General features: G+C 47.0%; 1 protein-coding gene across 1 annotated transcript in view; it reads left to right on the top strand.

Moving 5' to 3' along the window:
- LOC137525342 (uncharacterized) overlaps window positions 1-26,326 on the top strand; it is a 244,791-nt gene that overhangs the window by 127,023 nt on the left and 91,442 nt on the right. Inside the window, exons 17-19 of the mRNA XM_068246396.1 lie at window positions 14,330-14,372; window positions 18,836-19,249; window positions 24,127-25,911. Of these exons, the coding sequence (XP_068102497.1) occupies window positions 14,330-14,372; window positions 18,836-19,249; window positions 24,127-25,911 (2,242 nt within the window). The remainder of the gene's footprint in view (window positions 1-14,329; window positions 14,373-18,835; window positions 19,250-24,126; window positions 25,912-26,326) is intronic.

The raw sequence follows: 26,326 nt of genomic DNA, 5'->3' as shown, positions 1-26,326 counted from the left end.
CAGAACATAAAACTGCCACTAGGTGGCAGCCACAGGGTACTTATCTAAACCAAAAAAGACTGCAGTTATGGGTGATTATTATAGTGGATATTACTGGGTGAGTGCAATGTGGGTGCTGGATATTGGTGGAATTGCTGGGGGTGGGAGGTGACTTTGGGTGCTGCTATGGATGGTAGAGTTGCTGCCAGGGAGGTAGAGGTCACTGTTGGTTCTGGGGGAGGTAGAGGTCAGTGTGGGTGCTGGGGGAAGGGTAGGTCACTGTGGGTGCTGGGGGAGGGAGAAGTCACTTTGCGTGATTGGGGTGTGAGGTCACTGTGGGTGCTGGAGGAAGGGGAGATCACTTTGGTTTCTGGGGGAGGGAGAGGTCAGTGTGAGTGCTGGGGGAAGTAGATGTCAGTGTGAGTGCTGGAGGAAGGGGAGATCACTGTGGTTTCTGGGGGAGGGAGAGGTCAGTGTGAGTGCTGCGGGAGGAGGAGGTCACTGTAAATGTTGGGGGAAGCAGAGGTCAGGGTGGTTGCTGGGGGTAGAAGACACTGTGGATGCTGGGTGTTGGGAGAGGTCACTGTGGGTGCTGGGGATGGGGGGAGGTCGCTGTAGGTGCTGCTTTTGGGATGGGAATTCTCTTTAGGAGCTGGTGGGGACAGGAGGGGGTACTGCAGGGGGAGGGAAAGGTCACTGCGGGTGCTGGGGAAAAATATGAGTGTGGCTACTGGAGGAAGACACTGTGGGTGCTAGGTGGAGGAAGAGGTCACTGTGGATGCTGGGTGAGGGAGAAGTCACAGAGGGTGCAGCTGTTAGGGAGACACCATCTTACTTGCTCCCAGACAGAATGACCACACTAGGATTCCTGTCTGGAGCCTCTTCACTACAGAGTGTCTCAAGCAGGTGGGCGGAGCTGATCACAGTAGGGGCGGAGTTTCCTTGGTGTTTATTTTTCCAGAGTGGTTATGGTATGTGTAGTATCTTTTACCCAATTTCCCTCCCCGGGACAAGTATCTACGTTCTTGCAAATTCCCTCTTCACCTCCGGGGATGTAGGTACTACGTCCCTTGCCAGCACGCTCTCCCGCTCGCTCCCGCACTCGTTATCGCTGCCGAACGTTAGACAGGAAATGAATAGGTGGGAACGTAGTTCCCATTCATTAATCTGTGGCCCCATTTGAATGATCGATGATCATTGAGATGCTGCGATCATTTGTAGCTTCCCACGTAACACGTCCACGCATTACTTCCTATTTGCGTAGTGATAGTAATGCGTGAGGCCATCTTGTGGCCAAATAGTAAAATTACATCTACACACATTTATTTTAATAAAAAGACCCACAAATACATTTAAAATTAACGCTTTACCTCCCACACTATCACATATTTACCCAAATATTTTTTTTGTGTTTAAAAAAAAATTGACAATAAAAATTACATAAATAGTTACCTTAGGGACTGAACTTTTTTTAATATGTATGTCAAAAGGGTATATTACTGTTAATTTTGAAACTATGAGCTTGTAAATAGTGACGAACGAAAAACTGAAAAAATGCGCCTTGATTTCCAAATAAAATATCGGCACCATACATTGTACTAGGGAAATATTTTATTTGCAATAAACGGGACAAATGGGCAAATAAAATGTGTCGGTTTTAATTACGGTAGCATTTATTATTTTAAATCTATAATTACCTAAAACTGAAAAATAATGATTTTTTTTTTTTAATTTCTTATTTTTCCTGTTAAAATGCAGTTTGAATAAAATAATTCTTAGTAAAAAGTACCACCCAAAGAAAGCCTAATTGGTGGCAAAAAAACAAGATATTGATTGTTTTGTTGTAATAAGCAGTAACAAAGTTATAGGCGAATGAAGTTAAGTGGTTAAATATGCTGGTAATGTTTGTGCAAATTATTGGAGGTGGAGATCTACGAGATGTGATAGATTGTTATGGAATGTCCTGGTATGTTTAGTGGATCCTTATGGATTTTTGGCAGCTGATAAAAGAAAGCGCTTTGTGGGATTTTAACTGTTAATAAAATTAAATATTATTTAAAATATTATTTTTAAGAGCTTCTGATAAAGGTGAATTATATTTGGTCAGAAAAATATCCGTAGGTTCTTTCGTTAATTTTTTTTATAACTGTAATCATTTAAAATCCGTCTGGCTTCTTTGGTGTGAGCTGTTCTGTTTCGCAGCATCACTCCTCCTCCCTCGCCTGCTTCTCTAATAACTGTAGCTTTGTTTGCTGTGAGATTTTTAGTGCCAGTTTCTCCTGTCTGCTCAGATTGGTTCTCATCAAGGGTTTCTGTTGAGGAAGTTTGGTGTTCCCAGCACTGGATTGGTGGGGGGGGGGGGGGGGGGATACTGAGGAAAGTATTTATTGGGGCACTTTTCCCTTCAGGTTTACTTTAATAAACTTGCTGCTTTATTCTCTGCTAATGAGGCAGGATCATGAGTCATATCTTGTATATCCCGCGGTATGCAGTATGTGGGGTGCACTCAGCGCCCCCTATGGCTCCCGCCGGCCTGGGAGAGGGATGGAGGGGATATCAGAGGATGAGTGGCATTTTACACTGGAGCGACTGACTAAGGCTGCTCCCCACACACCTGATAGATGCTGTACTTATACGCTATACACTGAGCCTACCTTACTCCGGTACCCCTATCCAAATGTAACAATAACTTTTTTTATAGCTCCTTTTCTCCCATAGGACTCAAAGCACTTAGGCTCTCTCAGATTCAGTGTTTGGTAGTGGGATGAAGTATAAACACAGAGCATAAAATTATATTTCTGCAATTGCCAAACTGAACAGGGGGGTTTTCAGTCTAGATTTAAACACATCCAGATGGAGCTGTCCTGAACTGCCGAGGTAAGGAGTTCCATAATGTAGGAGCAGCATGACAGAAGTCTCTGGCATGCTGCCTAACTACCCCAAATGCTTTTTACACATGATGTGTACCTGTCCTCAGGTTATCACATATTGGGCACAAGTCATTAAATTCCTCAACGACTATATGGGCTGCCCCAAAGGTGTGCCTCCACTATATATTTCCCCAATCCTTTACTGCAAAATTCCTGATACAGTTTGCTATAGAGACGCTTCACATAACTCGCTAACTCCTCACCGAGTGTTGGAGACTTACCACTGCGCCATCGTGCACTGAGTGGGTCAGGTCTGTGACTCGGATGCTTCCCCTCCACAAGGCAGTATATCACCGCAGAGGTACCCAATCTAATGTGACAAAATCTGCTCTACCTGGATAAATTCCCCACACACTAAGTTATAATATATCCCCTATACTGAGTACCCATCACTGTTATTAATCTCCAGCTGACGTCCGAGCTCCTTCATATTACTGGTGGTTATTTTGTTTCCTGTAAGGCAACTGTTCATGTTTATGACTGTTCTATAGTATATACTGTATATACATACATACATACATACATACATACATACATACATACATATATATATTATGCAGGCCAAGTGCTTGACGTTTATATGTATCCTGATGTGCCTATTCCAGGCCTCTAATGTATCATCTGACACTTTGTTGTACTCTCTCACTAATGTGTATTTGTCTTACTTCTCCAATAAACTTGGCTACATCATATCTGTTACTCTATGTGAGGTTGTGTTCCCCTTTAGACTGTCATTTGCATTGCCTGGCTGGGGGACATCACACTGCTATTTAAAATAGACCTGAACTCAGATCTTCCTCTCTGCTCTAAAAGATAAGCAACAGCATAATAACATTTACAGAAAAACATTTATTTATTACAGAGGATACAAATCCAGCAATTACTCAGCAGTGTATCTACTTCCTGCTTACTTTGAAGTAGCCCAGGGTTAACATCCTTTATTTACAAATTTTACAAATTAGCTTTTCAGCAGAGGCAGTCGGCTGACACAGCTGAGAGATCAAATTACACTTGTCACAGATAAGGATGAATTAGACAGGCTAAACTCTCTAAATACATACAGGGGGCTGTTCTCTCTGTTTACCTTCTGTCCTGTGAATGGAATTCAGGTCCACTTTAAGCACACATCTGTTGATTGTAATTAAGGCTGTGACTGAGAGCTCATTACTGTCTGGCACATGTTATCTATTCCTTGATGTTCTGCTTTTATCAATAAAGACAATTTAAGTGCATTCTTGGTGAGCAGAGCGGTCTCCTGTGAAGGAATGTTGGATATGAGTGTTGGCTGCTGGGACCTGGCTCCCCTCGGAAGGTATGGTGGCTGAGCAGTGTATGTACAGATACATGTACTACCTTTTATACTTACCTGAGACTTCCTCCAGCCCCATGCAGGCCTTGGGCTCCATCACTGTCCTCCCCGGCCGCTCCGTTCCTCCTCCGTCTCACCCGGTACATTTCCCAGCTGCCCTCCACTGCATCATACACAACTAATGCCAGTGAGGGCATGACAGGAGGTTGGTGTGGAGCTGCAAGCTCTGGGCACAGTACATAGGCATGCTGCCAGCTAGTGTAGGATTGCCCAGGTACGGTATCACGCTGATGAGCTGTTGGTTAGTTACTGCAGTCACTAGGAAGCCCTGTTTTATAACAGAAGAGTACAGACAGTCCCTGTATTTATGCAGAGGCAGCTCACAGCCTTATTTGTATTGCTTGTTATGTAATATGCCCCTCCCCTCAGCACCTCCTGTCAGATATGTAGTTGTGGGGTGATGTGAGAGCAGCCTGTGGGCAGCCAGGAGACCTCCGCTGGGTGGAGCAGGGGGTGAAAGGGACATGAAGACACAGGCATGTTCCCCATACCAACAGGGTGACCTCCCTTCCCTGCACCTCCATCCACTCCACAAGATTCTGCCACAAATCATCAGATGCCATTGCCGACCTTCACATTACCCGGACTGCAAAGCTGAATTACAGGAACCGGAAGGGGGGATGGGATGTTGTCTTGTGTAGGTACACAGCACACACACTGCTCAGCATCCTCTGTGTGATCTGTTATGACCTAGGCTTTCCTCTTGCTGCAGATGTGGAAGCCACAATCACTTCCCTGAGGAATCTGGAGCCTTCCAGTGTGGGGTCTCTCCACCCCAAACAATATAAACTCCCAGGATCCATAAGACTGGGGGGTATGATGTAAAGAGGTGGTGAGAAAGCCCTTCCTAAGAGGAGGTGGGAAAGCACCATTTTACAAGCTCATGAACAAGGGGCAATCCCCTCCCCCAAATAGTAGCTTGGCTACTGTCTAAGCGGCTGCTTGGGGCATCACTCACAGCAGGGGCTGCCCTGTCTGTGACTTGTATGGCCACCGCTGAAACACAGACCACAGATCAGTGCAACATGAGGGGAGGGGAGAGCAGCGTAGCGACCAGGGAGTACACGTTGGATGTGGAAGTGAGGTCATTGCTCACTTCCTGCATTGGAACTGTGCTGCATGGTTACTGTGCACTGCGCTCCTCTCTTTGGATCACCACTGATCTGCAGGTCTGTAAGTGTTGGAGGTGGGGAGGCAGCAGGAAATGAAATACCCCCTCTGATTCCAATGCCCTTTTGGGGTGGTGGGGACACCTGCTACCTGTTACTGTGGGACAAGGAGCCTCTGACTGGGGAAGCAGGGAAGGGCCACAAACTGTACTGCTTGGGGCCACAAAAGCCTTAGCAGCACCACTGTGCACCAATTTGAAAAATTATAAAATATTTTTGTTAAAGTGGATCCGAGAGGAACTTTTACTCATTGCATAATTATGTTTGTTTCCTATTGTTTGTAGGGCATTCCTTAAGCCAAATACTTTTTTGGCTTTTGTTTAAATACTCTAATTCCCTATAAACTAAACAAGCCTCGCCCACAGCCTTTCAGAGAGCCTTGGCATTTTCAGACAGTAGCAAGAGCTCATGGGAGCTCAGTCTGGGCAGGAGGTATTACTAGCCAGAGATTTCAGAGGCAGAGGGGAGGAGGGAGGAGGAGGGGGATTCGTTTTTTTCCACAGGCTGAGTGCTGAAGATGCAGATAAGCTTGCCTGTGTGTAATGTTTACAAACAACATGGCTGCTGTCATTGTATCACAGGAAGAAATAATCATATTCTATTTAAGCTGTTTGCAGCTAAATTTGCTGTGTAAACTATCTTAACTTTAGATAAGATATATAGACAAGTTACTTGTTATAGTTAGTTTTTCATCTCAGATCTGCTTTAAAAATATTGGCAAGACAATAAAATAAAAACCAGGAGGGGAGGGGCAGAGGGGGGCACAGGGCTGGAAAAATGATGGTGGTTGGAGTAGGCAATATTGGGCTATACTACTCTGTAGAACGATAGAGCATACACCAGGATAGGAGCTACTGCAATGTAGCAATTTGTATGTACTGGTATACCTAAAAAGCACTTTTTAAAACAAGACGGGATATATGTGTAAATATTGCAGTGATTTGGTCCAAGAAATATGTAAATAAATGTTGGGGGCGGGAAATTCAGGGACAAATGCCCCCCCCCCCGAATTAGATTCGGGTACATTCGGGTTCGGATCAATTTCGGATTCGAATTTGATCACTGAATTCGATTCGAATTCGGTTCGTGTTCGGTAGCAAAATTCGAGGGAAAACATTCGTGTTCACGAATTCGGATGTGTTTTTTTAAAGGGAAATCACATTTAAATAGGTGTTTTTTTTAAAAAAAAAAACAACAAATGTGATGTAAAACTTTTTGCTCTGCATTTCTTGTTTATTCTTCTTCACCGTCAGGCAATGTAACGGGGCCATGGTACTTAGCGCTGGTACCACGGCTGTAAATAAAGACACCAAGATCAGGAAGTTCCGGACAGCAGTCGTGGAGCCCACATTCTGTCTAATGCACAACTGGGACAGCACAGTTTTCAACCCAGACACCTCAGTATTTTTTATTTTTTTTACAACAGTATACAGCTATTGTATTGGCATAATAGCTAGTGGCACATGGCAGCAGCGCATAACTCTGTGGACCCTGGCGGTGGGAACACAGACAGCAGGAGGATGGAAATCAGCGCGGCGTAATATGTTGGCGCTTTATAAATACAATGAATACATAAATTCATAAATAAATAAATACAGCAGCAGCAGGAGGAGGAGTGATGTGTGGCAGCAGCAGGCATGTCACGGGCCATGGTACCTAGCGTTAGTACCACAGCAACTAAAGAAAAACCAGGCCAAATTATCAGGACCCAGGGACTGAAGGTTGATGTCAAAGAATAATTCCCAGGCACTTCATGTCCTCCTCTCGCCATCAACAGGTGCCAGGAACGTGCCTTCAATCCAGGCCTGGTTGGTTTATCTTAAGGAATGTGAGCCTGTCCACACCCTCTGCGGACAGACAAGAGTGCTTCTCTGTGACCATGCCACCGGCCGCACTGAAGCACCTCTCGGACAGCATGCTGGAAGGGAGGCAAGCCAATACTGCCAGGGCGTACTGCGCCAGCTCACAACAGATGTGCAAGCGCTCCACCCAGTACTCCATGGGGTCCACAGGCTCCGCGCTGCTGCTGTCAAGCCCACTGAAGGACCCCATGTAGTCGGCCACCATCCGGGTCATGCGCTGGCTGTGACTTTGAGAGGAGGTGGCCGCTGCACGTACCTCCTCCGTCATGTAGAGCGCCTTAGTCAATGACAGCAGGTCTCCTGGGTGACTGACGCTGCTGCTGGCCGCAGGCACCGGCCACTGTGCTGGCTGGACAGGGACAGAGGGGGTGGAAGGCTGGGGGAAGGCTTCCTCCAATCGCCGAACAAGGATCTCCTGCAACTCCCTTGTTCGCTGCTCATGGCCTCTAGTTGTCAGAAACTGAGCCCACCTCCCCCTCAGCCGTGGGTCCAGGATCATGCTGATGCAGGCATCCTCCCTCGCTTGCATCTGCTTGACCCTGGGGTCTGTGTGCAGGCAGAGCAGCATGTGCGCTGCCATGGGGAACAGGGTGGTCTGTCCAACAGAGACATCAGGGTCAGCGTCCTCCTCCTCCTCTGGCCCCTGAGCCTCTTCCTCCTCTCTCCACCCTCGCACCACTGCTGCTGCGCTCCTCTGTTCCCCCTCAGCAGCAACGTCCAGCACCTCCAACTCCCCCTCCTCATCCTCCTCCAGGGACTCCAATACCTGCGCAGCAGTGGACTGCGCAGGCGGCTGCTGTTCCAGCTGCTTCAGGGCCTCCTCTTCCAAATCCACCAAATCGCCAAGTGCCCTGTGCAGCAGACAAACAAAGGGCGCCCACTGGCAGAGGGATGCCCGTTCCTCGCTGACCAGGTTGGTTCCCTGCAGGAAGGGAGCCAACACCCAGCAGACCTGCTGCATCTGCAACCACTGTGCGTTGGAGAGGAGCTGTAGTTTGGTGGTGGAGGCGAGAGTGCCCTCGATGATGTGGCAGTTGACAGCCCTCCTCTGCTTAACCAGCCGCACCAACATCGCCAGGGTGGAGTTCCAGCGAGTTGGCACATCGGTGACAAGGTGGTGTCGTGGCAGGCCCTCTTGCTGCTGGATCTCTGCCAGGTTTGCTGTGGCAGCAGATGAGCGGCGGAAAGTGCGCACAATTTTCCGCGCCGATTCCAACAGCTCCTCCATCCCCTGGTAGGTGCGCAGGAACTTCTGCACAACCAGGTTGAGGACGTGGGCCAAGCAGGGGACGTGGGTCAAGTGTCCCCTGCTGATGGCAGCCAGCAGGTTGACGGCATTGTCGGACACCACCAATCCGACTCGCAGGCCTCTGGGGGTCAGCCACGTCTTCTCCTGCTCCCTCAGGTAGTGGAGCATGTTGCCTGCCATCAAGCTGTTCTTCCCCAGGCTTTTCATCTCCAGCAGTGCTTGGCAGTGGCGGGCCTTCACGCTGCTGTTCAGATGGGATGGCCTGGCGGCGGGAGCTGCTGCTTCTCCCCTGACCCCACACGGTGACACCACATAGTGGGCGACTGGTGCCGCTGCTGCCGCTGATGTGCCCGAGGGTGGACCTGCTGCTTCCTCGCTCGGGCTTTCCACCAGGCTGACCCAGTGGGCCGTAAAAGACAGATAGCAGTCTGTCCCAAAATGGCTGCTCCATGAATCCGACGTGGGGACGTGGATCTGCGCACTCACGGCATGATCGAGTTCGCCATGGCAAAGCAGTGCAGTGCTGGGATCGCTGTGCGGGAGAAGTAGTGGCGGCTGGGGACTCGCCACTCCGGGATGCCAAACTGCAGCAGCGCTCTCATGTCACTCCCCTCCAGCACAAAGGAATATGGCAGGAGCTGGGAGCACATGGCCCTGGGCAAGCAACCCGTTCAGCACCCGGATGCGCCTGTGGGTGGGAGGCAGCACCTTGGTCACACCAGGGAATGACTCGCTGAGCAGGGTCTGGCGGCGTTTGCCTGCACGGGAGGATGAGGAGGCCACTCATTTCCACCACAGCCTGCACCTCAATCTCCACAATGGGCCGGGGGCGACGACCCATCTCAAAGATGGGCGCAACGCGCTGCTGTGGCACCTCTGCTCCCTCCTCCACAACTCTGTGGTCAGTGGCTGGCAGTGGACCAATCACAGACCTGCTGCTGCTGGCAGTGGCTGCTGCAATGGCGCTGCCTCTCCTGGTGGTGCCTCGCCCTCTACCTGTGCCAGTCATTGTGCAATAATATACAAATACAGTTAAAAAAATGTAGAAAACGGCGGGAAAGGGTGTAAACTTTAATAAAGTCTGGGTTGGTGGTGACTGGTGTTGAGTGACAACAAAAAATTAAAAAAAAATTTTTATTCAAATAGTAGTATTAAATAGTAGTAGTACTACTAACAGCAGTAGTGTAGTCTACAGTACTAACTAACTCGTGTGACGGACAGTGACAATTAAAGTCAATCACACACGGTCAGACACAATCAATAGGGTCGGGCAGATGACAGTCACAGGTCACAACGGATGCTGGCCTGGGAAGTAACTTTTATTTATTACACAGTACAGAAGCTAATAAAATCACAGACTAACAGTAGAAAAAAATAACTGAACGGGTAGTAGTAGTAGTACGCAGGTAACTAATAAATCCCTAGTGTACTACACAATAAGTAAGTCGTGTGCCAGACAGTGGGTGACAATTAAAGTAGGTCACACGCGGTCGGAGGCAATAAATCAATAGGGTCGGGCAGATGACAGTCACAGGTCACAACGGATGCTGGCCTGTGATGTAACTATTATTTATTACACAGTACAGAAGCTAATAAACTCACAGACTAACAGTAGAAATTAACTGAACGGGTAGTAGTAGTAGTACACAGGTAACTAATAAATCCCTAGTGTACTACACAATAACTAAGTCGTTAGAGATGTAGCGAATGGTTCCTGAACCGTTCGCCGGTGAACCGCTCTGCTACTCTGGGCCTCTTACTACTTCCGGGTCGCAATGACCTGGAGTAGTACGCCTGCGCTGCCCGGCGGAGCGCGTCCTAGATCGCGCTCCTGTTGCCAGACACTCTCTGCGCATGAGCGTGACGGCACTCATGACGTCACGCACATGCGCAGAGAGTGCCCGGCAACGGAAGCGATCTAGGACGCGCTCCGCCGGGCAGCGCAGGTGTACTACTCCAGGTCATTGCGACCCGGAAGTAGTAAGAGGCCCAGAAAGGTTCGCCAGGCGAACGGTTCGGGCCAACACTATAAGTCGTGCGGCAGACAGTTAGTGACAATTAAAGTCGGTCACACACGGTCAGACGCAATCAATGTACAGCAGTAGAAATTAACTAAACTAGTACACAACTAACTATAATCCCTAACCTACCTAAGCTAGTAGTAGGCTAAGGCTACCTAGGCTAGCAGACCTAGCCTGCACACAGACTACCACTAGCCTAGCACAGTATACACTATACACTAGCTGACTAAGAACAATCAAATTACTATCTAACTATTAAATAGTACAATCAATGTGTTTAGGAGGTGATTAGGAAGCAAAACGCTAGGTTTAGCACAAGAAGCACTTGCTCAGAGACAGCACAGCACTGGAGATACTCTCAGTACCACTCAGTCACACAGCAAGGATGGGCTCGGCAACATGGCCGCCTCCTTATATAGAGGAGGGGAGGGCCAGGCTCCCCTCCTCTGATTGGTTGCTAGGGTTGCCAGGGCCTCAGCTGGAGGACTTCTGATTGGCCCAATGACGTCATCCCCGAATCCCGAAGCCGAACACACCGCGTCATCCTGCCGAATTCGAGTGCGCATATTCGGGAACCTTCGGATTCGGCATGATGCGGAACATTCGGGTTCAGCTTCGACTTCGTAAACCTGAAAATCCACCCGAATTTTCGGGTAAATTCGCATTCGGGAGTCCTAGAGAGCAACCCTGCTGATATCCCTATTTTCCACTGGTGGGGCCCTAGGTACATTGGGGCCTGCTCCATCGGGACCTCGGGGTTTGGAGAACCTTCTCTGCCTCCTCCCATTGCCCCTATGCTTCCATCTATAAGCTGCCCCATTCACATAGTCCTGCCGATCCCTAGCCAATTTCTTTTGTTTACCATCTACTGTGACCTGTTCAAAATTCATCATGTATTTCTTTAATTGAGTAAGAAAAGGTTTAATGACAGTGTTCTTATCAAAGGCTTGCATTGCAGTTTCTAAATCTTTCAACTCCTTCCTCTTTTTAATCAACAATTTCTCATCATGTTCAATCAGCATATCGATAAGTATGACTGAACATTTACCCAGGCCCTGTTCCCAGGTTGCTTTAAATTCGTCCATTACTTCCCATGTAGGAAAGATCTGGACTCTTAAACCCCGAGGGTAGATCTGATCCTTTTTGTATTGCTTGAGACTATGTATATTCCACCATCATTTCAAAAGTGCTTTATTTGCCTCTTTAAAGAGAACCCGAGGTGGGTTTGAAGAATATTATCTGCATACAGAGGCTGGACCTGCCTATACAGCCCAGCCTCTGTTGCTATCCCAAACCCCCCTAAGGTCCCCCTGCACTCTGCAATCCCTCATAAATCACAGCTGTGCTGTGAGGCTGTGTTTACATCTGTAGTGTCAGTCTCAGCTGCTCCCCCGAGTCCTGCATAGCTCCGGTCCCTGCCCCCCTCCCTTCCCTCCAATCAGCAGGGAGGGAAGGGATGCAGGCGGGGACTGGAGTTCTGCAGGAGGCGGGGAGAGCAACAGACTGACACTATAGAGATAAACACAGCCAGCTCTGACAAGCTGTTTGTCAGCAGCTTGGCTGTGATTTATGGAGGGATTGCAGAGTGCAGGGGGACCTTAGGGGGGTTTGGGATAGCAACAGAGGCTGGGCTGTATAGGCAAATCCAGCCTCTGTATGCAGATAATATTCTTCAAACCCACCTCGGTTCTCTTTAAAGGATCTACATAGTTTGTTAGCCTCCTCAGGAACACTGTCATTGGTACCAAGATTATCACCTGCTAAAACTGTTTGTAGTCTGCAATTCCAGCCTGTTTCCAAAGCCTCAATATAACTCTCCATCTTAGAATGGTTAATGAAGTGTACAAAAAACACTTACAATGACAGATTAATTATTCCTAAGATATTAATTAAATATATACATATATATATATCTATATACACAGGGAGCCAGACAGAAAAAGGGTATGTCTGCAACTCATGTATATGCCTGCAGTGTGCTAGGGTCAAAACAACATGTATTCAAAACTAGGAGAAAAAGAAACCCTTGAAGAACAGCACCACTCAGGACAATGTATTGAAAGTATCAAAACATATTCTTAATTATTATTCCAAAAATATCTGTATGAAAATACACTTCACAAAAAATTCATGATTAAAAGCAATTAAAATACACACAATAATCCCCATGTACCAACTCTCTGCCTTAAAATTCTCAAAAAATAGGTATACACCATGCATAAATTATAATCAAACTCTTATATGTAATGAATGAGTTGATCCTCAAAGGGCTCGGGATCTGAGCCCTAATTGGAAAGAACCGGGTTCGGCATATATCTAAAGTGCATGAATTGGAGACAATATCCACTGTCATATATACTGTGCTTAAATGTGAAATCATCAAAAATACACAACCAAATAGCACAAAAACCTGATAATACATGAAAAACAATAAATTACCCTGAAAAATCGTGACATCAATAGTGATAGGCAGGACTGGTGAAAGTAATGGAGCAGCCCATAGTGAAAAAAGATGTCATGATTTTACAGGGTAATGTATTGTTTTTCATGTATTATCAGGTTTTTGTGCTATTTGGTTGTGTATTTTTGATGATTTCACATTTAAGCACAGTATATATAACAGTGGATATTGTCTCCAATTCAATTAGGGCTCAGATCCTGAGCCCTTTGAGGATCAACTCATTCATTACATATATGAGTTTGATGATAATTTATGCATGGTGTATACCTATTTTTTGAGAATTTTCAGTCAGAGAGTTGATACATGGGGGTTATTGTGTGTATTTAATTGCTTTTAATCATGAATGTTTTGTGAAGTGTACTTTCATACAGATATTTTTGGGAATAATAAATAAGAATATGTTTTGATACTTTCAATACATTGTCCTGAGTGGTGCTGTTCTTCAAGGGCGGAGCAGTGCTTTTCAGCGCTGCTAGATTTGGGCGCAGCCGGCGCCTCCATAGACTTCAATAGGAATCACTCCTATTGAAGCGCTCAGTGAGTAACGTCGGCTCTGTCAGAAGACGGAGCCGAGGTTGCTTAAAAACATAATAATTCGGCCTCCAGCAATCGCTGGAAGCCGAATTATTTCATTCCCCCACTATCCATGGCGGCCTGGAGAGGGAATAGTAATTAAATCGGCCCGGACTTGTGCAGAAGCAGGATCAGCCATATACCGCTGTATCCTGCGCCCAAGTCTACCGGCGCCAATTTCAAATGTACTCCTTCAAGGGTTTCTACCACTGTATATATATAATATATATGTATCAAAACACATGCATATTTCACCATAGGAAAGCTGCACTATGTGGAAGATCCAACATGTACGATTTTAAAATGATACAAAAAAGAGGCAAAGAGCTGTGATCTGCAGCCCATACAGTTTTACTGAGTTTGATTTTGCATGTGTTTTCTGCTATGTGGATGTAGCAAAATACATTGAAAATTGGGAATGTTCAACCTGTGAAATGTCCAACAGGCATGCATGTGCTAGTAATGATAATAGATGGTGATGAAGATGTAGATGAGGGAGTTGTGCTGTGCTGTGATTGATAATTAAAATAATAATAATAATAATAATAATAATAATAATAATAATAATAAATAGTATTCAAATGCTGACTGCAGGTGATTCCACAAAAGAGCTTGCAGTTAGCTTATTCACCACAAGGTGGCGAGCTCACCTCTCCCACGTGGAACGCACAGAAAGGAGGAGATTAAGCCAAAGACAGGAAGTGATGTAGCAGCAGGAAGAGAAGTTGCAGGAGGTGAGAGAACACGCGGCTGGAAGAGGTAATTGTGTGAATCTTGTTATATGTGGAGCAGAGCAGAGGTTTGGGGTGGGCATGCTTTGTTACAGAGGAGGACATAGTACACCTGTCACTATCCTGATCATCCCCCTTCATGAGACTTATATATAACTGCTGTGACTTGTTTGCCAGTTTTCTATTGCTCCCCCTACATGTACCATAGATTATGGGTCGGATCTCACCTTCCTAGTAATAATTCAGTCACATCACAGACACAAGAGAAGATATATATTGAATATAGCCATGTCCCTCAGTGCTGGCATTTACCCTTGCAGGCCCCCCAACCATCCCAAATCCTGTGGGACTGTCCTGATTTGCGGGGCCGTCTCGCTATCCCGCGCTGCCCCCCCCCCTCCCCTTATGTCCCGCCGGCTGGGCAGAGAGCGGAAAAGGAATGATCAAGGAGTATAGTAGCCAGATGTGCCCACTCCCTCGGCATACATATGCTTAAGCTGCGGCGTTCAATACTATTCCTTCTCCATGTCGTGGTTAGCGGTGAAAGATGTAATTCAGCTTCCAAATATTGCTGGCTGCCGAATTACAGTGTTTTTATAGCTGTATATAAAGATGTAACGGCGCCTAAATCTCTGGCGCTGTTTTTACACAGCTCCACAACCCCCCCTCGTATGGAAGCCAGGTATAGGTGGCAACAGTATAGGTAGCCAGGTATAGGTGTAGCCAGTAATAGGTGGCTGAAGATAGGGGGCGAAGGATAGGTATAGCCAGTAATAGGTGACCGTAGTATAGGTAGCCAGGGATAGGTGTAGCCAGTAATAGGTGGCCGCAGTATAGGTAGCCAGGGATCGATATAGTTAGTAAAGGTGTCCGCAGTATAGGTAGCCTTGGATAGGTGTAGCCAGTAATAGGTGGCCGCAGTATAGGTAGCCTTGGATAGGTGTAGCCAGTAATAGGTGGCTGCAGTATAAGTAGCCAGGGATAGTCATACCGGTATACCGCGGCAACCCTAGGGCACATCTGCCTTGTTAACTTGGGGAGGAACACTACTTGATGCACCTGGCGTTTGAAACCCTTAAGCACATTATTTGGCCTGAGGAAGTGGGCAGAGACCCACGAAACGCGTTGCCCGTGCTTATTTGAAATTCATTATATATATATATATGAATTTGTCATTATTGAGGTAAGTTACCGCCCCTTTATTCTCTTTTATTTGTTTTGAACTCAGTTTTATCTTCTCCTGGGTGCCTCTTAATGCCTTTATGATGGCTTCCCAAGTCTTCCAGATATTAGTCACCCACCAGACCAGTCACCAGTCACACCACCCCTTGAGCTCCATTGCCATGTTATTAATGGCTGGAGTGACATGTGGTGAAATGTCTGAATTCTATACCGACGTAAGGGGTGAATGTTTAGCGATATGAAGGGTGTGAGCAGGAATCCAGGCGCATGCATCTCTATGGAGAGAGCTTGCAGGGAGTAGTAGTTTTATTGTTAGCAGTGTTCTCCCCAGAAATATTTTCCAGCCGGGTGGCATGAAAAAGTAGCCGGGTGGGGAAGTAAGGTCACGCTGGGTGCTGCTGGGTGAGAAAGTAAGGAAACACTGAACGGAGAGGGAGGGTCACACTGGGTGGGGTGGGAGTGGATCACGCTGGGTGGGGAGAGGTTGGCATAATGCTGGGTGCTGGTGGGGGGAGCAAGGTAACTTGTTCAAGAAACAAAAATCGCATTGCAAACGATCCCAAAATGCTGTATGCAGTGCATTTGATTTTACATACATCACAATTATAGTGTGAATGCTTCCTGAGGGAAACTTTGCCATAGTGCTGCTCTGTTCGCTGGCATTCAGCAAAGCTCTGTAAATTCCTCGAAAAGTATCTTAGTGTGAATGGGGCCTTAGTGCCATAGCCCCATCATCACATATATGACCTGACATTCAACACTCTCTGCATGCAATGTATTGTGACTCCTGCTGCTGGACATACACTAGGAGCAGCGGAGTGCTGACTTAAAGAAAACCTGTAATGGAAGAAAAACCTCCCCTGGGGGGTACTCGCCTCGGGTGAGGGAAGCCTCCGGATCCTATTGAGGCTTCCCCCATCCTCCTCTGTCCCACGGCAGTGGCGATAACACTCCCCTAACAGCGAGGATGTGAATATTTACCTTCCCGGCTCCAGCGCAGGCGCAGTATCGGCTCTCCGCTCGGAGATAGGCGGAAATAGCCAATCGCTGTCGGGCCGCTCTACTGCGCAGGCGCAAGTCTCCTGCGCAGTAGAGCGGACCTGACAGAGATTGGCTATTTTTGCCTATCTTCGTGCGGAGAGCCGCAACAGCGCCTCCGCTGGAGGTAGGAAAGGTAAATCAATGCTTGTCGAGGGAGGATTCCGGGACACTTCAGGGGATCCAGCGCTGGACTGCCTGTAGCTACAGGGGAGGGGGAAGCCTCATTGGGACCCTGAGGCTTCCCCCACCTACTGAGGTGAGTACCCCCCAGGGGAACTTTTTTTTGTTAGCTGATCACACAGGCAGGCAACAAAGTGGTGAGGATTCCAGAGGAGACTTTGCAAAAAACATGCTAGTTCAAAGCACAGCGATATCAGACATACAAGTATTCTGGCTGAACTTAATGGACTTATGGCTTTTTTTTCCACCTAAACTACTGTAACTGCTGAGATAAGACAGACAGGCTGAACTGAACTTTTTGCCATTCATATTTGCCCATACTAAAAACTGGATATCACAGTGATTTTACAATCACTGACACAAAAGATGTCAGTCTGGCATGAAGTGCAAGGACACAGGGGACAGAGTGAATGCTGCACTAGGTTCATATTACAGCCCTGTAAACCACTCAGCTCTCCCTTCACACTGAATGACCAGCGTCTTGATATGTTAATGAGCCACACTTATCTGAGTATTCCGACATTCCTGTGAATGGAAGGAGCTGGGAAGGGGCTTTGTATCTGCTGCACAGATAGAGGAGGAGGAGAGCTTCTGTGTCCACTGCTGGGAAAGATCGGGTGACCACCAAAAGGAATAGCAATAGAGCCGTACACTCTATTCTATGGTCGGCTCCAGCAAAGTTCCCGAGGTCTGACTCATCTGTGCTAGGAGCTTCCCCCGCCCCTCGCTGCTGATAGGAAGAAGCTGAGGAGGAGGGCGGAGATGTGTCTCTGCACTCAGCGCTGCCTGAATTAAAACTACGAGCAGAGGAAAGTGTCTCTGCTTTAGACTCTGAGGCTAATCAAATCAGCCGGGCGGGAACAGAGACCCAGGTGGGCGCTCCGCCCGGGTAATAGGCTCTGGGGAGAACACTGGTTAGGGTAGTGTGCCTTTATTCCTGAGAATGATACAAAGTATCTATGTGTGGGGCTAGTTTACATAGTTGCCCCTTAGGGAGGGAGACATAGAGAATAATATAATCTGTGAATAGTGCGGAGCTCTGATTGGCTGATCTTGTATGCCATGGAATACTGAGCCCATAAGATCCTCGTGGAGCAGCTCCCACCTCCAGCTGGTGCCTCACACGTATGCACATTCCCTGTGTTACCTTATCTCTGGATTTCCCTCACTTCTTGTGCTGTCTGAGGTGTTTTCATGTTTATCCCAGCCGTTATGGAAGGCAGGCCGGTATCTCTTCCCTGTGAAGGAGGACACTTTCCCTGATAGCTTTTCCCAGCATCTGTTAATAGCAACATTCAGGAATGCCTGCAGCTAATATGTTGTATGATGGAGTTGTCGTGATTAGTGGAGATCTCAGGGAGGGAGGTTCTGAAGGAGCAGGTTCTTTCCATTTTCAGCAGAGGAGACAGGTGCACCATATGACTGTATCCATTGTATATCTGATGAGAAGAAGCCAGTGTGCAGTCAGGAGCCACTGGTGCTGGGTGGCCCACAGTGGGTGAGGTTGGAGTGTACATAAAAATGATGGTGGGGTCACAGCTAGGTGGGTGGAGCCAGGCAACAAGGGGCATGACTGGTAGGAGAGGCATAGAAGATGGAGGCTGCAGCTGCAGAGTAGTTGGGTGGCCTCTGCTGCTTTGGTCCTGGTATTGGCACTGTCCCAGCTAGGAGATTTGTTGCTATGGCTCTTGCATGGTTTGGGGTTAGTAGGTGATGGACAGGTAGGATCAGGATATGGAGCTGCAGTCCCATCTGCCCAGTTCATCAGCTGCCAGAGCCATAAGTAATGATAATTCATAGCTAATTAGCTGCAGGCCTCAGCTGTTATCTTCCTATATCTCCAGCTGTTCTCTCTTCACATCCTCATCCATCTACCGCTGCCGACACTGCTGTATCCTCCCAGGAATGTGTGCATGGAGAGGAGGAGAGAAGCACCAGATGATGAGCAAGGCACACTGGAAGAGAGGACTGTGGTTCTGAATGCGCAGATACCACAGCTTATGGGATATTATCACCCCCTAGCAAATCATGTTCTTTTCTGTGCTCTGATTATTATTACTAATATATTACACCTTTAATTTCTTTCAGAACTGGGATCTGACCTTAAAGTGCAAATTACATATGTGAGTAGTGATCAGCAGTCAATGGAGGAGGGTGACATTATGAGTACAATTAAAGAGGAAGAAGATGAGACCTATGTGATGAGTGATCAACAATCTATGGAGGATGGTGGCATGATGGTGACAATGAAAGAAGAAGAAGAGACCTATGTGAGGAGTGATCAGCGGTCTATGGAGGAGGGTGGCATGATGGGGACAATTAAGGAGGAAAAAGGAGAGACCTATGTGATGAGTGATCAGCAGTCTATGGAGGAGGGTGGCATGATGGGGACAATTAAAAAGGAAGGAGACAAAACATATGTGAAGAGTGATCGGCAGTCTATGGAGGAGAGTGACGTGATAAGGACAAGTGAAGTGGACATTATTACTGGAATGAGCATTGGTAAGTGATAAATGTATCTTCTTTTAATGTCCAGTACATATAAGCTGTGTGCTGTACATGTTGTCAGTATACAGGTGTCAAGTCTGAGGAAGGCTTCATAGCTCAAAGCTTACTCCTTGTCTTCTAAGTTAGCCAATAAATGGCATCATCCTGATTCAAAACATCTTGCTGTCACTAGTGCAATAAGCTAACTCTCAAACTGAACCCCTAAACTATCAATCACAGGTTCAGTGAGTCTCAAATGAGCACAAATCTATCACAAAATGCAAATACACAGCACTGCTCTCTCCAGCACAACCTCTCACACAGCACTGAGTAACAGCAAGGAGATAATCCAAGATGGCATCCGCCTTATACAGGGAAGGGTGTGCCCAGAGCTCCGCTCATTCCTATTGGTTGGTAGACATTCTGATAAAAAAAAAATGCACCTCTGTAATGGACTCGAAGTTGTAATTACAGCTGATTACACTTGTAGTCAGAATTTGTAACCGCGATGGATTACGGATTATGACTACGGTGCTGTAGGCCGCAATTACGACTTGTCATTAGTTATCCACAAATTACAGGTCGTTACGCCCAACACTACATGGGACAGAAGAGGGGGCAGAAGGGAGTTAGACTGGCCTCCCCTTGACTCCCTGGGGGCCGTACCACCAACAACAGGCCTTCGGGGATTACCACGTTAGTACACGGTAATCCCTGACTGGCAGACGGCCAAGCAGGAAGTGACACTCACTTCCTGTTGGTGAAGCAATCACATGCTCAGAAGTGCATTGCTTAAATACGCTTCCACGCATGCACAGCACGTCAAAATGTGGCGGTCAGTTTAAAAACACGTGCATCTCCATAGACTTACATGCCTTCCGGTCCACCGCAAAAACTGCACGGTAACGTAGGTATGCACTTGCGTCGTGGATGCGACAAAAACGTCACTTCCATCGCATTGTGCCACACCATGTCTGTATGGAAGACCCCATAGACTAACATTGCCCTACTGTTAGGCTGCGGTGGAAATGTCACACCACACCGTGCCAGTATGAAAGGGTCCTCAGGCATCTGTAGTGAGGTGCACCCTGCCGCCGACTGCATGGGCCAACAACCAGGATACACATTCCACTACATGCTGGTGGGGGCTGGGATGGCAGCCCTGGTAACATAATGGAGGCTGGGGATCCCCCATTGTGGCACTAAATAGCACATCAGCTGGCGGAAGGGGACACTTTCCACCAGCTAATAGGGCAGGAGCTGTTGGGCCAACAATCTTGCCAGGAGCCCATTGTTGCAGATCACTGTTGGGTCAGTTGGGGCGAGAGGCCTCTTCCGTGCAATCATTTAGGGGAGAGAGGCCTGGCACTGGGTGGAAAACTGGGGGGAGGAGACAGCTGATGAGTTCTGGATGCTGCTTCTAGCCTGGTGTGCAGAGGGGGTTGGCGTGCAGTGGGACTGGGCAGGCTGCACATGATGCACAGAGTGATGGATAGAGGAAGACGAGAGGGGCCTCTTGCTGCTGCTTCTCCTCCTGACGCACTCTGTCCACTGCTGCCCTTTGCATTCTTTTTTATGAAGATAAAAATTTTTTGACTACAATACAGAAAAAAATCAAATTACAAACTAAAATTAAAAAAATAAAAAGAAAATAATTCAAATTAATGAAATGGAGAATAAAAATTAGAAAAGAACACAGAAACTTTCTAATCAAATAAAATTCAAATCAAAATATATTTTAAAAAAATTAAAGTATATCAAATGTGAAATAAAAGATATGTATATAAAGAAAAATAATTGTAAAAAAAAAGATAAACACTCTACATTAAAGCTACACACACACACACACACACACACACACACACACACACACACACACACACACACACACACACACACACACACACACACACACACACACACACACACACACACACACACACACACACACACACACACACACACACACACACACACACACACACACACACACACACACCAGCGGTCTAATATGCAGCACAATTATCAAACAACTTATGTTGTGAAACAAGTTCAACAGCCAAAAAAAAAAAGTTGCTTGCTATTGTTCAAAGAACTGATAAGACTGTCCAATTGTTGTGTTGGATCCACATCATCTGAGGGAGGGGCTTAACGCTCACTCACTATCACTGACTACACTCTAAAACAAACTTATCTCTCTTATGCTGGGCATACACGATCCGTTTCTGCAGCTCGACTAGCCGCCGGATTGACTCCCGCGCATCCCCTCGCACGTCTGAATCGATTCCCACTCATCCCCGCGGTCGCTTCTCTTATCTTCCGCTCGTTTTCCGCTATTGTCCGCCCGCGGGTATCGAGCGTGGAATTGATCTGGCGGGTTATCGGACACGTCGGATATTATCAATCAAGCCATCAGCGGCTCGATTGATAACAGAAAACGACCCGTGTATGCCCAGCATTACACACTACAGCTAATCTTCTCATTAACTAGTGACTCACTACACCAGGGTCGGATTTAAGTCCAGGCCACATAGGTTATGGCCTAGGGCAGTTGGGCAGTGGGCTGTTAATGTGCAGTTAGCAATTGAATTTTCAGTTGCAAGCTTGCAGTGCAGGGAGAGATCGGGTGAGCGTGTGACTGCAGAACTCTCCTGCTGTTGCCTGTGGCTGGCTGTGTAGTGTGTTTGACTGCTTGCCAGACCTGGTCTGTGGCTGCCCGCCCTGCTTCATTGTTTCACTACTTCACAATAGCTGTGGGCAACCGGAACTGGCTAGTCTTGTGGGCAGAGAGTCACTCGCCAGATGTTTCCCACCTCCCTCCTCCATATAGCAGCACCGCCAGTCACTCACCTCTCCGCTCTCCTCCAGCGCCAAAGATTCCTCTTCCCTTCCTCCGTCATCAGCTGCCGCTGTGCATCTCTTTCTGGAAATGGCATTTCCTATTGTGATTCACCAGTAATGTGCCGACAAGCCACATGTGAGAGATGCTGTCTGCAGAAAGAGATGCACAGTGGCGGCTAATGATGGGAATGAGGGGAAGAGGAAGCTTCAGCGCTGGAGGCAGGAGGAGAGGTGAGTGACTGGTGGTGCTCCTGTGGTGGTAGCTGTTGTGTAATGGGGATGCGACTAGCAGGCTACCTAAGCTTTTATGGGGAGGGAGGGGAAATATCTGACCATCTATACTACAAGGAGGGGGGGGGGGGGGGGGCATCCAGCCATCTATACTACAAGGGGGTGGTGTGCATCTGGCCACCTGTGCTGCTAGTGGGTGAGCGTCTGACATCCTGTATTGCTGTGGGACAGGGGGACCGGTTTGCTAACTATACTGAAGAGGGGGGTTATCTGCCTTCCAATACTGAAGAGTAGGGGTGGGGATGTTGGAGGAGATGCTGTTGGTCAGGGGGCGGCTGGTGACAGTACAGATCCGGCCCTGCACTACAATCTGCCTCTGCTCTCTCTATCACACTACAGCACACCCTCTCTCACTGTCACTAGGCCTCTCTACACTTACATCTGACTTTCTGCTCTATCACACTAACTTCAGCAAACTCCTCCTTCTCACTCACTAGTGCACTACAATCTGTCTGTCTACTCACTCCTCACTCTCTATCTCACAACTCACCAGATTCTGTCACACAACTCAATCCACACACAACTGATTTTCTGCAGCACAATGCAACACACTGTCTCCCTCAATATCCTCCTCCTCACTGAGCCCACAAAATGGCTGACAGTCTCACCTCTCTTATGTACAAGTGGGGAGGGATAGCCTGTGATAGGTAGCTAGGATCTGGTTGCTAGGGCCTATAATTGCTCCGGATTGGTAGAGAATCCGATTGGCCGGTTAATGCTGCAATATTTATTGTGAGCTATAATTGTGGATGTACGCATAACTTGCACATTTCTGCATGTAATCCGCAGTACACTGATTGACCTGAGATGACTGTGGTGTTCCATTTTCCACAGTCATTTTTGGAAATTTTAGTCCAATCACAGGACTGGGAAATATTCGGTAGTATTGGACCAATCAGAGAGTGCGGAGGCATCCCGCGGGGTTCCCATATCCACAGAAATATTCTGCATTCTCTGATTGGTCCGATGCTTCCGAGCTCAGTGATTGGCTGACATTTCCGAGTTGCTGTAATGCGGCATTCTGACATTGCGGCATTTATGTTCTGGAAATCAGCGTTCTGATGGAAATGTCAGACCATCCCCAGTCACAGTTTCCTTATTCCCTTAATTGGGAATAAGGGAGAGAAACATGTACATTACACGGGGCATATGAGTGACACGAGGACACAGCGGTAATAAGAATGTGGAAGTGACACCACATTGCTCTACAAACATAACACAGATCTCTTGCTATAAGTACATATAGGTCTGTTGTCACAGGAGTAACACATTGCTTCCACTGTCTCATCAAGCTCTACATTCACTGCTGCTCAATGTATGGCCAATGCTTTAGGTGTGGGAGGGGCCAATGACATGCAAATACCTCTGAAGTGTATGCAAATGTCATGCAGATTGTATGCAGATAATCAGATTGGTCAGGAAATGCATTTGATTGGCTGAACTCCCAGCTACATAACATTTTCATGCAAGCCAAAGTTGTAGTCATGTGATTGGCCGGCTGTAATGAGCTCCACCTTCTGCAGTTCTCAGTCAGGCTGATAACTTGTGATGGTCAGTGGCATGCCAATAACTCTGAGATGGTGCAAACTGTATGCTAATTTTATGTAAAGTTATGCAGCTGCTGCATCTGGTCCATTTCCAGTCTGCACAAACTTTGTATCAACTTGGAATTATCAGCAGCTCACTGACCATCCCTAATGATAATTGTTCCTCCCCTCAGAATTCTCTAACAGGAAGTGATGATGTTTCTCTATTTGCAGCGCAGAGTCCCAGCGTCAGGAACATCTCAGAGACTCGTCTCTCTGTATCCACAGACTGTACAACGGATGATGATGTCACTGGACAAGAGTCTCCTGCAGATATCCTGGGTACCCCAAATATTCCCCCAGACCCCCCTCACCTGTATAATCCTGAGGGGCCTCATACCCAGCACAGCTCTTCCCCTGCTGGGGGGTCTCATATCTGTTCCACACGTGGGAAATGTTTTTTGAGGAAATCAAATCTAGGCCAACGCAAGAGAACTCACACTGGTGAGAAGCCCTATTCATGTGCTGAGTGTTGGAATTTTTTTGTACGGAAATCAGACCTTGTCAGTCATGAAAGATTTCACAGTGGTGTGAAGCCCTATTCATGTGCTGAGTGTGGGAAATGTTTTGCACAGGAATCAAATCTTGTCACCCATGAGAGATCTCACACTGGTGTGAAGCCCTATTCATGTCCTGAGTGTGGGAAATGTTTTGTAGATAAATCTAATCTACTCAAACATGAGAGATCTCACACCGGAGAGAAGCCGTATTCATGTCCTGAGTGTGGGAAATGTTTTGTACGGAAATCACATCTTGTCATCCATGAGAGATCTCACACTGGTGTGAAGCCCTATTCATGTGCTGAGTGTGGGAAATGTTTTGTAGAAAAATCTAAACTACTCAAACATGAGAGATCTCACACCGGTGAGAAGCCGTATTCATGTCCTGAGTGTGGGAAATGTTTTGCACAGGAATCAAATCTTGTCACCCATGAGAGATCTCACACTGGTGTGAAGCCCTATTCATGTCCTGAGTGTGGGAAATGTTTTGTACGGAAATCACATCTTGTCATCCATGAGAGATCTCACACTGGTGTGAAGCCCTATTCATGTGCTGAGTGTGGGAAATGTTTTGTAGATAAATCTAATCTACTCAAACATGAGAGATCTCACACCGGAGAGAAGCCGTATTCATGTCCTGAGTGTGGGAAATGTTTTGTACGGAAAGCAGAGCTTGTCATCCATGAGAGATCTCACACTGGTGAGAAGCCGTATTCATGTGCTGAGTGTGGGAAATGTTTTGTACGGAAAGCAGAGCTTGTCATCCATGAGAGATCACACACTGGTGAGAAGCCCTATTCATGTGCTGAGTGTGGGAAATGTTTTGTAGATAAATCTAATCTACTCAAACATGAGAGATCTCACACCGGAGAGAAGCCGTATTCATGTCCTGAGTGTGGGAAATGTTTTGTACGGAAAGCAGAGCTTGTCATCCATGAGATATCTCACACTGGTGTGAAGCCCTATTCATGTGCTGAGTGTGGGAAATGTTTTGTAGATAAATCTAATCTACTCAAACATGAGAGATCTCACACCGGAGAGAAGCCGTATTCATGTCCTGAGTGTGGGAAATGTTTTGTACGGAAAGCAGAGCTTGTCATCCATGAGAGGTCTCACACTGGTGTGAAGCCGTTTTCATGTGCTGAGTGTGGGAAATGTTTTGTACGGACATCACATCTTGTCATCCATGAGAGATCTCACACTGATGAGAAGCCGTATTCATGTGCTGAGTGTGGGAAATGTTTTGTACAGAAATCACATCTTGTCAGACATGAGAAATCTCACACTGGTGAGAAGCCTTATTCATGTGCTGAGTGTGGGAAATGTTTTGTACGGAAAGCAGAGCTTGTCATCCATGAGAGATATCACACTGGTGTGAAGCCCTATTCATGTGCTGAGTGTGGGAAATGTTTTGTACAGAAATCACATCTTGTCAGGCATCAGAAATCTTACACAGCTGGTAAATAAGAGTCAGTGAAACATAACCTCACCTTTAGTGAGCCTGAACTGGCCGCAGCATACTGCTCTCCATCTCCCCAACACAGCTGGAAGTAGGGAGTATGGAGAGTGGAGTGCAGCGGCCAATAACAGGCTTGTTCAGTTCCGCTTATCCCTCTCACATCACTGGTGAGAAGTAGTGATGGTCAAGTAAATGCAAATAACGTCGAGTTAATGCAAATTTCTGCAAATTTTCATGCAGCTTGAACATGAACCAATCAAATCCCGCTGAGGTAAAAATCGATTGGTTCATTTGCAAGCTGAATAAATTTGCATAAATGTGCATCAACTCGAAGTTATTTGCATCTACTTCACCATCACTAGTGAGAAGCTCTATTACTGCACTGAGTGTGGGAAATGTTTTGGTTGTGGTTTAT

Source organism: Hyperolius riggenbachi, chromosome 7 (assembly GCF_040937935.1).
Source record: "Hyperolius riggenbachi isolate aHypRig1 chromosome 7, aHypRig1.pri, whole genome shotgun sequence".
In the NCBI taxonomy this organism is placed as follows: Eukaryota; Metazoa; Chordata; class Amphibia; order Anura; family Hyperoliidae; genus Hyperolius; species Hyperolius riggenbachi.
The sequence above is the reverse complement of the archived record's forward strand: the minus strand, read 5'-3'. Positions and strand labels throughout refer to the sequence as shown.